General features: G+C 32.0%; 1 protein-coding gene across 3 annotated transcripts in view; it reads right to left on the bottom strand.

The window, feature by feature from the left end:
- Positions 1 to 3281: 3281 nt before the first annotated feature.
- Positions 3282 to 13914, bottom strand: part of LOC129807045 (single-minded homolog 2) — a 46678-nt gene continuing 36045 nt past the window's right edge. For all 3 annotated transcript variants that reach the window (XM_055856025.1, XM_055856024.1, XM_055856023.1), the window contains exons 4-7: positions 10642 to 10847; positions 10112 to 10218; positions 4907 to 5452; positions 3282 to 3728 (exon numbers count right to left, since the gene is read on the bottom strand). In XM_055856025.1, coding sequence (XP_055712000.1) covers positions 3421 to 3728; positions 4907 to 5452; positions 10112 to 10218; positions 10642 to 10847 — 1167 coding nt within the window. In that variant the 3' untranslated portion in view covers positions 3282 to 3420. The remainder of the gene's footprint in view (positions 3729 to 4906; positions 5453 to 10111; positions 10219 to 10641; positions 10848 to 13914) is intronic.

Raw genomic sequence — 13914 nt, 5'->3', positions numbered from 1 at the left:
AGATGAACCACGAACCCTAATAAAAACAATATCCCCAGATGCTTTTTTCTCCTCACTCCACTCCTTCCAAAACCATGTTTTTTCGGTTTTTCTCAAAATCGGCTCAAGCCTTTTCAATGGTTTAGAGGTAGTCTAGGCGAATATTTCGTCCAAACATACTAATGACCGGAAAATTCACATTTTGACCTAATGAAGATCAAAGGTTAACCACTTTGGAGGGCCTATTTTCAACCGATTTGATTAAATTTGGATTTTTATACCAAAAGATCATGCAAAAATCTAAATCACGAAGAGGTCTATCTCGTGAGTTCGAGCATTCCGAAAAGCTGGTACACTTTGCCATCTCTTTTTTTTTTACTATTTTCCTTTTCATAATGCATGATTTACAGTGCCCGGCAAAAGTTACCCAATATTTTGCAATTCTGTATAAAAAATTAAATATTATTTCATTATGTAATTAATATATCTACTTAAAGTCTTTTTCCTTAAAAGCTGCATTCTAAAGCTAGGGTCGAAAGAACACCTCTTCGACAGGGAACCCACATTGACACTTGTATCAAAATTTTGGAATTTATTAATTGGCTCTAATAAAATTCAAGTAATATGACGTTTTTTTCATTAATCTACGTTTTCCGATAAGGATAGGTATTCAAATTTTGTATTCCAAATAGTACAGAGTAACGTATCAATAGGTCCTGACACGAGGTGTTCCTTTCACCCTACTAAATGTGACTCATGAGGATTTTTGGAAAGGTACAAATATTTTTTAGAGCCTTTTTAAAAGATACACTTTTTTAGATACGTTCTGAAAAGGTCTTGACGTCAGCTACAACATACTAAAAATTCAGCAAAATAGGATGTGTTTTAGATTTTGACTGTTAGTCAAAATGGTGGAGAGAAACGTCAAATCAAGATAGCAACCACCCCTGCTTGTAGATCTCGATCATCTTACGCCCTTGACACACTTACGACTTAAGCCGAGAGACAGCTTATTGGCAAATGATAGAAATGCGATTTAACCATTATTTCGGATATAATTACGCTAAGTCGTCCCTCGGCTAATCCTCAAGTATGTCGAGGCCCTTATCCTTAAATGTGAAGACCTTTCAATTTTAAATTCAAATCGAGTTATCGATTCAACACTTCATGTTGAATCGATCGATATACATCACTGATCGCCTGATGCCAGTCAGTGCGTGAACATGGCGCTTTGAGGTGGGCCACACAGTCCAAAATCTTAGTCCCATGAATGTTTTTCCTCTTATAAGACTCTTCAAGTCTTATTCGGGCTTCAGACCTAAGGCTTAGCCATATAGCACAACTTCTCTAATTCTTTATCAGTCCAAATTTTTTTGGAAAATTTTGAATTAGGATTAGATTATTATAGGTAGGGTAAGTGTGCCAAATTTCGGCATAGTTGCATGCAAGCGCCAAGGTCTCAAGTTTTAAATGCAATTTTATTAAAACAAATTGAGTATTTTTATTACTTCTTCTTAAGGAGTATTGCTTGGAACCTTGTAGACAGTTTATCGTTTTTATTTACTCTAAAATCATTCTTAATACATTTTAAAATAAATAAAAAATGTTGACATAGCTTTGGTGCCTTATTTCGGCCACCTTCATTCTCATAGTTTCTTGCCCATCGGGAATTCTTCAAATGTCTTTTTCACGTAATTTTGTTTGTCGAAGCTACATTTTTTGTTATTCTTTTGCATTGTATAATCTCTAGAGTACGTAAAATCTAAAAGTTCATGGAAATTCGAGGAACAAAAATGGTGGCCGAAATTGCAAGCTGGCCGGAATTTGGCACACTTACCCTAAATGGTTTAATAGATTTTGAAAAAGTAATAAAACTGGTTGTTGTTTGGGATGTTCCAGGGCTTCAGGAAATGGGCTAAAACCTCTAGTTTGAAAACCACCTTATACTTGTTGTTCTTTTCGAAAAGAAAATCTTTATCGTATCTCTTTTAGAAGATTGAATTCACTCGAAGTATTTATAATGTAAATTAATAGAAAAGAATAATAGATTTTTTCAAAGAGCCCTAGTTGGAATTTTCGTGTTATAAAATATTTCTTCAGTTAGGAAACCTTTTCAAATTTTGGACTGCTTCCAATATCGCATAGTTTTTTTTTATTTTTTATTTTTCAAAATATTGTAAATAATTAGTTTTTTTTTTAATTTCTGGAGGATGAATAATGCCTAAGGAACATACGGTTATGGTCTCTATAAATAAAATGATATAGAAAAATTCTTGGACGAGTCCTTTCGAAAGGGCAAGGGACTACGGGAAGCTTGGTGTCCGATATTATATTACAAAGCAATTAAATTTATATTAAACTTTTATATATTATATATTTTATTAATGTTTGTTAAAGTTTTACTTTCGAAAGTTCAAGATGGCGATTTTTTTAGATCATAGGTATGTTTGGACGAAATGATTGCCTGGACCACCTCCAAAAGATATCCAAAAATAAAAGAAATCGTAGGAGCCGTTTTCGAGATAAACCAAAAATACATGGTTTTGGAGGGGTTGGAGGGGGATGGGGGAAAAAGAAAAAAAACGTCTAGAGATATCGTTTTTTTAACGGAGGTCTTCGAAGACTGGAAGTAGATATCTCTTACCATTTAAGCTCTAGGACGACAACAAATTGAAAAAAAAGTCGATAATATAACTGCTCTCTCTTTGAGTTTAAGCAGTAAAAGCAGACCGAAATGTCGCAAATTAAAAGAAAATCCTGAAAATATTTTGTAATACCCATGAAAAAAATTTCATTCAGAAACTCAATTGAAATTCTACTCAAGTTTCATTGGACATAATTTTAGCAGTTTATTACGTAGTTAATTTTGCAATCAAAAATTGAATGTTCCGTGATATTCAGTAATTGGAGGTTTCAAGTACCATAGTCCGTTTAGTCAAACGAAATTGTGCCAATTAGCACAAGTGCGATAATTAGAAACAACCTTGAACCAGTTCAATGCAAATTAAGGATAATTTTTGGACAAAATTTCAAAATTGCCATAGCAAGCTCTGCAAATTCTAACGTATACTTCCAAGCAACTATATACCCCTTGACTGGTAATTATTCTTCTGCCTCTTGCATCAGTTATTGCAATAAAATTGATTGCTAATGTGACTCTCTTCATGCTCCATTTGGTGCAACATAATTGAGGTGGAAGGACAGAGAACCAGCGTGTTAAGTTGTGAGAAGAACCACAAAGAACCGGGAGCTGCATTTACATAATGAAAAAAAACATCCATAGCATGATTCACTCTCGCATATTTACAATTAAAATATTGTCATTCGCTTTATTGATTTTTTCATTCGATTCCGGGACCAATAATCGTTTAGACACTAGCAATAAATTAAATCAGATCACGTCTCACGATGCATCTCTCAGCTGCCGCGACGAATGGCGTCTCAGTGGACGTATTCATTGGGCATGTGGTAGTTCTGCGGTTCCACGATCACGCTCGTGTACTGCGGCCCTGGCGTCGCCTTATAGTCTGCGAAGACGGGCTCATGGTGCGTCAGTGGCGCCCCATGGTGATGGTGTAGTTGACCAGTGTTTCCGGGAACAGCCGCAGCACCAACGGCGGATCCGGCGAAACAATTCATGGAGTTGAATTGCTGATGGTGACTCAGCTCTTCGCCGTAGCCGGTGGTTTGTGTCTGAGCTGACATGGGTGGTGTTTGAATCATATGCATACCTCCCATCTGTTGCTCACCTAAGGAATGAAAGTTTCATGAAAACTGTAATATTGAAATATTGCGAGAAATTCTGTGAAATTTTGCATCACACTGTGAAAACTTTCTATTTTTACTCAGGGAGCTGTTTAACGACCTTCAATTGATTTTAATAATTTTTTTCGTTTATAGGGGAAAGTACTCTCCCTTCGAACGTTCATGCCTTCGAATAATGTGAATTTTCTTTTAGTTTTCCTAAGAGACTTACACATTTCTGTTAAATATTACTTGGCTTATCATCAATTGTTGATATTTCCGTGACAATTTAGTGTAAATCTCTTATGAAAAACAAAAGAAATTCACATTATTCGAAGGCATGAACGTTCGAAGGGAGAGCACTTTCCCCTATGGCCCTTTACTGTCATAATAAATACTTTTAACTTTTTATGTTTCACTTCTCTACCTAAAAAACAACATTACACTGTTTTCTAGCAGAATTGACTTCCTCAAGCATAAGAAAAAAGAAAATAACTTAAATTTTCCAGTAGTTTTCCCCTATTGAGAGAAGGTTGCAATGAATTTTAATTATGTTGCTGATAATTACTTTGGGTTGGACAGAACTATTAGAATTAAACTTTTCTAAATCGCTTATTTATTTTAAAACTGTAAAGCCTTATCCTTTTAAGCTAGAAGTCCATTCGTAACTTCAAGTTGAATTAAATTTCAATTATTAGACTGCTAGAAAAATTACAAGAAAAGATATATGTTACGTTAGCTGTTCTAAAATATTCCTTATGGAACTGAAACAAGATTTTTGGAATTAACGAGTAAGTTATAGAGAAAAATATAACAGGAATTCCAATAAAAATTAAACCTGTTTTTTCTAGCACTACTGTTCCTCATGTGCTTCTACATAATCGACTTTTCTCTTGGTTCCGTCACGACTGTTTTGTGGTTTTAAAATACGGCGAGAACTAGGGAAAACAGTCGAGACAGGAATTAATACAAATTAAAGTCGATAATGCAGAGAGCACTTGAGAACAGTAAAACCATATTCATTTTTCCTTAGAATAGCACCGTTTCTTTTTTAATCCTAACCAAAATGTTCTTGATTATACCAAATTTTGCAATGTTTTTTTTTTCATAATTTCTTTTTAATTAAATAATTCCTTGTTTCCCAAAAAAAAGATTTTTTACATAATTATCCAGTAATACTAACCTTCAGAACTACTACAGCTATTGGAACTAGCTGAGAAAGGCCTCAGGGCAGCATTGGGATCATGTCCATCGTATGTGGCAAAAAATGTATCGTAATAAGCATTGTCCGTTACAAAATCCCCCTGCAGTCCTCCTTGATGGTGGAGGTAGGAATGGTAGTGCTCGAAATCCGAGTGAGTCTGGTAGTTTTGGGATATATCCTTCATGGGTTGCTGTGGTGGTGGATGATGATGAGCCGCGGCGTTTTGTGACGGCGCAGCCACTTGATGGTGCTGAACTGTTGCAGGAGCACTAGCAGCCACTGGGGTCATTTGAGGTGGTGTCTGGGGCGTAAGAATTGGGTCATTTCGAACTGGTCCCTGGACTTCATTTAAAAGCAGATCCTTGCACTCCTGGTCGCTCAGCACATAGTTAACGCTAACGATGCAGTGCGGCCGCGAAGAGCGAGTATTATGAACAACGGTTGCATAGGACTGCACCCACGTCCACCCACCACCCTTCGTTAGGAATCTGTAATACTTGGTGGTTACTTGCCCTTTGTACATTACTGAAAGCAAAAAGAATGAAAAGAATACCTTGTGAAAATTCTGTAGATACATAATTATGTAAGACATTTTTATATGATTCATTGAGTCAATAGGACAGACTGGGGCAAAATTTGTCAAAACGAAAATTTCAATATTCACTATTTTCTAAAATAAAAGAAACTGAGGCTTGAAATTTTTAATATAGATAGCCTTCATGAACCTTCTTAAACTTACAAAGTTTCAAGGGATTCAAGGAAGGATTTTGTAAAATAAAAAATAATGAAATTTTGAGCCCTATTTTTGGAATATTTGGCTTAAGGAAAATATCAATACATTAGCTCAATTTAAGCACATTTCTCGTTAAGATAGAGAAAAATTATCCTCAAAAAAGTTGTAGAGGAATAAATTTCTTATAAAAATATGTCTATTTGATATTTTTAACGTTTGCGAGAGTAAAACGTCACAAATTATCCGAAGACTGACAAAATTTGCCCCAGCAATTTTAAGAATCTCCACAAAATCGACTTTTAGAAAATGATTCGAAAATCACATTTCTTTCGAGATAGAGGAAAATAGTCTTTTGCAATGCTGTAGAGCTGTAAATTTCCTATAGGAATATGCTCATTATAAAACGTTTAAGTTTTCTCAGAGCTCGTGAAAGAACTAAATATGAGTTTTGACAAGTTTTGCCTCAGTCTCCCCTACTAGTTGAAACATAAGTATTTTAAATAATATTGCATTATTTCTCAATAATACTTAAGATATTAAAAGCAGTGACAAAGCGTAATATGCTCTGCGAAATGATCGATGACCGGTTCGTAACCGATTTAAACCGATTCATAAAGCACTCCCAAAATGGCTTAGGAGTAAAAAAATTGATTTTCGTATAAAAATTAGTAAACGGTTAATTACCAATTTATGACTGATTTGAACCAATTTAATCCTAACAGAAATTCCAAGACATTTTCAAAAACCCAATCATGATTATCATTCGGTTGAGAAATACGCATTCTAGAGCCTTTTAAACATTTAAACCTTTGACCTTTGTTTTAATATAAATATAAAATGTAAAAATTTCACAGACATTCGTTTTTAAAAGGAAAACTAAATATTTATAACAGTTTTCTTTTCATAAAAATTAGCATTGACTTTGATATCTAATTATTAAGGATACTACTGTTAATTTCGTAGATAATATGAATTTTTCAAAAGTGTATTATATTTGATATATTTCGCAAACTTGAAAATACTTCATTATCTTTAAAAATCAATTTAGTTATTTCTTGAATATTAATGTAACAGGAACATAATCTATTTATCAAGTTTACTTATTGAATATTAAAATATTATTATGGGCGACCTAAAATTGAAAAATACATTAGGGGCTGCCCAAAGGAAAAAATTTCATTTAAATTTATAACATGGGGAAGTGAAAGATTTTAAAACATTAATTTCATGATTTACCGTAGCCTAATTTTCAAGATACCCAAACATGCATTTTAATATTCCAGATGGCATAGGATTTGAGAGCACTTAGAAGAGTCGTTACAACAACCATTTATATAAATTTTAGTTTGCAGTAAATTTAATATTTTTTCTTAATTAGGTAATTAACCATCTGCAAGAAGTTAGATTCCTTCAGAAGAAGGATCCTGAAGTGTACTAACAATCTACAATTTTGAATGTGTTTTCGCTTACAAAATACAATGTAACGGACAAGATGCCTATCTGAGCAACTTCTAAAAATATAATCGAAAATGTTAAAAATTATTAGTAACCTTCTCTGGATATCGCAACAAGCAAGTTTATTTAAAAAAAAATTTTAAAAAAAAATAAGGTAAACGAAGCATAAGACATTATAAAAAAAAATAATACCAAGTTCGATTTGTGATAGAAAGGTCGCTCAAACAGGTAAAAGTCTATTATTAAGAACTTTTGAAATTGTTATCCGGTCGATTGCAATTTTTTTTAATCCTTAAGAAATTATGTAAAGCGGTCTTCAGACTAGAGGTTTAGCCCAGTTCCCTTAGGTCTCAAAATCCTAAATAGCGTGCAATTTAATTGCTTTTTGAGGGCCTAATAGGTTATTAATTTGTCTTTAATAATCCAATCCTAAGTTAATTTTTTTCAAAAAATTGTGATTAATTAAAAATTAGAGGAGTTAAGCCATTTCGCTAAACTTTAGGTCTGAAGCCCATATAAGATTCTCTTCCTATATTCATTTTCCCAAATTTCCCAGAGAATGTCTAATAGGGCATATTTAACAATTTTTGCAAATTAAAAGTCTTATTCGATTGCAATTAAAATTACCTCTATACCTAATTCAGTTTAGCGTGCGCTATACGAATAAGCTTTGAAAATTTATCATATAAAATAAGGACTTTATGAAGTAAATCTCAATCCAAATCAGTCTGTAAGTATCTTTAATCTTTTAATAAAAGGAATACATATATCCCATTTCAAATATGCAGTCCTTCTCGTCAATTCTGAGATAAATATTAAAGATTTAATTTAAATCTTTAATATTTAAAACAGTATTTTAAAGACTGTTTCTTATTCTACAATAAGTTCTTTAGTTTGAAAATGTATTTTTTTTTAATTCTTTAAATTAAATTTACTGTTTAATAGCACAATAACTAAACTGAAATGACCTTTCAAACTTAAACCTTTAAATACGGAAAATTTTAAGGCAAAATTGGAATAAATAATGCGTCACTACTAACTTCAAACTTAGAATAGACAAACTTTAACATTTTATTTAACTCAGATCTCTAAGCTTTCATTATTTAGAATTGAAAGTTATTACCCTCAATTTCAAAAAGAAAAAAAAACTTAAGAATTTAATTTCAGTATTTAGTGCCAAAATTAAAAATTTACGATTTTGAATTAAAGGCTTATGACACTTTATCAATTCCAATCTTTTCTCATTTCTTTTTCTGCATTTAAAGGTTTAAAATATCCTACAGAACAGCTTTAAAATTGAAGAAAACTTAAATGAGTTTGACTGTAACAATTCACTTCGGTTATCGTGAATTATTTTGATATATTTTATCTTAGATTTATTTAAAATTAAAAAGCCTTTATCGGGGAATACTTATCAGCTTTTAAAGGTTGATTTAAAGACATAACGTTTAAAGTTTTATCTCAGAATTGAGAGGAACATTCGTAATTAGGTTTATACTGTATCTAACTCCTTTGCCTCAGTGAATATAAAAAAATATTTACTTTATTACCTTTTAAAAGAAATGAGTATTGTCACAAAGGAAAATCTATAAAAGTTTGGACTGGAACCTATGGCACATTTTTTTTAAGAAATTGCACATCACTTGTTCTGATTGTTACCCCTTTCTGTGCGCAAACGCAAAAACTCTTGGGATTACGAACAACGAGCAGAAGTCTGTTCAAAACCCTCGCAGTGATTTAAGGAGTTATACGTGGTTATAAAAACTGGTAAATATCATTGTTTCTTAATTTTTTTCAGCATAATTAATATTCTTAGTTCAAGTTTCTTAAGCATATAAAAATACAACATTTTAAACTATATTTTCTGAAATTTTCATTTAAAATCTTAAAAATCCAGCCTTTGTGATCTTATTTTTGAAAAAAAAACTTACTTTTCGGTGAACAAGATTACCGACTTTCCCGTAAGTTTTCCTATTTCCGCAAAAGTCGCATTTGGATTTTGTAAATGTCAACTATCTGATGTCGTATTCTCTCCATCTTCTTGAGATATCTCAATCGAAAATCAATATTTTTTAACGAGAGTGGTATCAAAATAAAACTAATGAAAAGCACTAAAAATGACAACTGACAAACAAAAAGTAAACAATAGTTGAAACTATCAAAATCATATCCAATGTTGGGGAAATTCAAACGATTCCACGCTTTAGTTTCCCTCATCAGCTAACAGAAAATTATTTAGTTTTAATAAAAAAAATAAATTTTTTTTCGAAAAAGTTTCTGAAATCGAGTCTCATGGGCTAAATTTTTAAAATTTTTATATAAGATTTTCAGAAAACATAGTTTATATGTTGTGCTTATTGCCCAACGCACAATAACTTTTGTTTAGTAAACATGTTTTTGGCATTTCAATGAGAGTGATGACCAGCGCACAATAACTTTTGTTTGTAAACATGTTTTGAAAATGTCCCATGAGAATGAGCGATATGACTAGATCTAAATCTCACTCACTTTTAACATTTTAAACATGTTTTTGACATTTCAATGAGAGTAAGTGAGATCTAGATCTAGTCATCTCGTTCATTCTCATAGGAAATTTTGAAAACATGTTTACAAACCAAAGTTATTGTGCGCTGATCATATTATGCTGAAAAACAATTTTAAAAACTATGCAATTTTTTAGTGTTCTTGACCCATGTAACCCCTTAAGAAAACCTGTTAGATATTATTTATTTGCTATTGCTAAAGAATTTTATTTAATATTGATAAGTTAAATAACCTTAATACTATTTTTAAGGTTTTCCACCTCGTTTTTCAACAACTGACAGAGAATTGTTAATAACAAATTTCCTTTTGTAAGACGTGCACTAATTGTAACAATGTTATCAACGATTAACCCAGCTGTAATGAAGAGCTTTATTCCAACTTAAAGTTCCCTTATGTTATGCCTAAGATCTCAGTAAATAGAACAAACATAAAATAACTTTATATATACTTACAAATTTGATGTGAATATCTAATGTGAAGTATGTCAGCTGCATGGATGTACTGATAGAGTGTCTTCTCGATTAAATCCTGTGGCTCGTAGCCCGTCAATTGAGATACTCTGCAGACGATAAGATAGGAAAATATTTTTGAAAGAAAATTACAAAAAATAATGGCAACTTTCTTTCTACACCACACTCAATACACTTTGCAAGTGGAAAATGAGTGAGAAACAGTGTATTGTGCAAATGAGATTTAACACGTTCTGCGGATTTACAGTGAATTCACTTTGAATGAGACAACAAATATTTGTACAAAATAGGGCTGCTGCCGATTTATTGATCCACCATCGTTTTGGCGTCATTGTTATCAACTTTCACGCCACATCGAAGAGAATTTGAAGAGGGCGTAAGCAAAAAAAACGAGCCATAAAGAGACTTTTTTTAGCACCCTCATCTCGACAACCGGAAGATATCAAATTTCCCATCGACAATATTGTTCTTTATTAATTTACATGACAAATTTGCACGCGTAGAGTACTCACCTCGCATCGAGAAAGATCAATTTCAGATCCATGCTCGCCCTAAACATAAACATGTTCTGATGCAACTTAATTTCTGTGATTGCTGACGGTGGCAATGAATGCCCTACAGCGACTAGTCCTAGATTCTGGACACAACTGTGTCCCTCGCCATACATTGAGTCCATCTGAAAGACCCTTGCCTTCAAATAGCCCGAACAGTGAATCACCTGGAAAATAATGGAAAATAAACCCTTATCAATTGCAACTCAAATTCGAATTCAAAGATCAAATTCGGAAATTACAAATTAAAAAAAAGAACTCTTTTGAACAAATGGAATTGGAAGCAGATTGTTGTGCAATAATATTTGTTAAATATTGAAACAATGTTGCAGAATGTTTGTGTAACGTGACATTCAACAAAAACAGCACAGCTGAAAGACGTGATTTGTGGCAAATAAATAATTAAAATGCGCTTTGTTCCCATTTCACTTGATACACCAATGCAATTGCATTTAAGCATTACACTTTGCTTTGGAACCCGGCAAAAGAGCCCCCATTTAATTGGAAAAGCAACGTCAGAGACGCCCAAGAGGGGATTTTACGATGGGAGCTGAGAAACAAACTTTCTCAATGGAAAATTAAATTGAGTATTTTCCAATTAAGTGGTCCAATAAAAGCAACTTGTGGTGTTGTTTTTTTCTTTCTGAATGAAATATGCAGCATATTAATTAGTTTACGGTTTGATAGAGATTACTACTAATTGTTTCTTCAAAACAGCTTTTTTAAAGAAATTTGCTTAATGGTCAGCTGGGTAGCTTTTCAAAATACAAATAAATAAATAACTAAATAAATAGAAAAAACGGTATGATCTATTACCGAAAACGAAATATATAAGGAACAACACAAGAGAGACATGAGATTGTTAGAGTTATTTCTCTTTCTGCTACCACCGCCGTCTTATATAGGCTTAACGGGCTTAACCTAGTGAACCTAGTGATTGGTCTTATGGCTTAACTGCTGTAATTTCACGATAAACAGTATTTTTGATACAATTTTCATTTGGTATTGTATATTTGTTGTATCGGACTTAATATATATTGAAAAATTACTACAATAATTGAACGTTGTTTAGAATATCTAGTCCTTTGAAAGCTGCACTGAGAGAAATACGGGTGTGAAAAATGCACAAATCGGGGGTTATTTTTCACACCAAATTCTAACCCCGAATCAACCAAACCTCTCCGGTAGTAAATTTGGTAATAGGCGGGGGTTAAAAATATTGAATAGAAAAATCAAACCCCATCGAGTGTGGAATTTACACCGACGCTATAAAATAAATTAGGAACCCCTATCGAGGGTTATTTTCACACCAATGGTATTTAAAATATGCAAACCTCATCAAGTGCACATATTACCCCTCTTTCTTTGAGAGGTATATTCTCCATACATCCCATTAAAAAGTATAATTGGTTTATAAATTCTTTATTTTTTACTTGTTTTTTTTAACATATGTACATATCAATACAATAGTATTATATAAATATATTCAAAATTTCATTGCCTTAATATTTTTCCACTATCAATCTTCTTGGAAACTTATTTCTATCAATATTACATAAATTCTTTTTTCTTCTAACTCGTTCTCATAAAAATAGGCTACTTTACTAATCTTCATGTTTGTTTCAAAAATTTTAAGCTTCCCAGATAAAACATATCGTTCAAAATATCTTAAGATTTTATATTATGTTGGAAATTAATAAAAATAATTTTTTTTGGTTTATTCAAGTATTTTTAACGAAATATAATACTAAATTTATATAAAAAGTTGTATCTTTATAAAATTATTCAGGCCATAATCTAAAGAAAAAAATTTTGCCTCTGAAATCATTTGGGAGTGTAAAATGGCACAGTTTAAGGAATATTACTCTCGTTAAAATCAATATATTAATTAATTATTTAGAATATTTGTTCAGAATGGTAAGAAAAATTTTGGATTTGGACTATTCTTTTGAATATTAGAATGCCTTGTGGACACAATTTTCTTGTGCATATTTGAGAATTTGACGCTGTTATGTTTGCTATCAGTATGCACGTAATTTTTTTTAAAATTTAGAATATAAAATAAGATTATCTGCGCTAAACTTACTTGTACAAAAAAATAGAAACAGTTTAGTATCTTACTTCTTTTACAGCTTAGGTAGAGAGATTACTAATCTTCAGAGTTATTTTTTCCAGTACTGTACCATCCTGCGAAGTCAGTCAAGATCGACTCGAGTAGAATTTGATATTCCGGAGATAGTAGAATGGTTCCCTTTTTAGTAGATGGTGAACGGAAAGTGGACGATTCCTTTTTATTTTTGTGTCCTGTGTAGTTTCGAAAAGTTCAGGGGCCAAAACTTTGCGTAGACCATGAAGATTTACAATATTCTTTAAATCTAGAAAACAAAGGAATATAAGATTACTATGAATATTACATAAAGAAAAATTGTATTTTTTTAATTCAAAAAAAGTGCTTAAAACCAAGTAGTAATTTTACCTCTATCATAATATATCTGTAGAAGCAGACATCTCATCGTTAGGGTGTTTTTGAGGTCTGTAAAGATTTGATTACGAACTGCACAGCAGTGCCAGAAGATAGTGTTCTGCCTTTACATTTCCTGGAGTGTAAATAGTACCTACAATCTCTAATTCGGTCGTAGTTTAACTAAAGCCTAAAAAGAGGCATACGAAAAATAATCAATAAGAACCAAAATTAAGAAAAAAGATATATCACATACCTATAATAATTTTCTCATGAGTCGAGTGTATCCCACAATTGCAGCAGCTTGAATATTGCTGTCAACATCTACTACCAGAATTCCAATCCCTTTTGCTACACTAATCGTCACGCCATGGAAAATGGGGTATTTTTCCACAAAACTGTAAGGAAAAGTTCTAGGATTTATAAAAGAATACAAATTTATAAAAGAATACAAATTAATTTTATTAATTATTAAGAAACCATTAACAAAAGAATTAAGAAATGTCTGTAAAATAAGGATGCTACGAGTATGTTGCTTGTAATGAATTTCAGTTCTAAATTAGATTTTTTGAATCTATGCTTTTATGTGAAAATTTAAGCTCCCTCTACCAAAACCACTAAAATAATCCGTTAGTAATCCAAACAATTCACTTTATTTATAGAACTAAATTAAATAATACACGATAATTGCAAGTGTACTAAACACACAAACAAAAAAGTTACAAGCAGCACTTTATCAACACTTCCATAGAAAACTAGAAAAGTTTTCTTTT

The sequence above is a fragment of the Phlebotomus papatasi genome, chromosome 3, assembly GCF_024763615.1.
Source record: "Phlebotomus papatasi isolate M1 chromosome 3, Ppap_2.1, whole genome shotgun sequence".
NCBI lineage: Eukaryota > Metazoa > Arthropoda > Insecta > Diptera > Psychodidae > Phlebotomus > Phlebotomus papatasi.
This window is presented reverse-complemented; position numbering and strand designations above follow the sequence as displayed.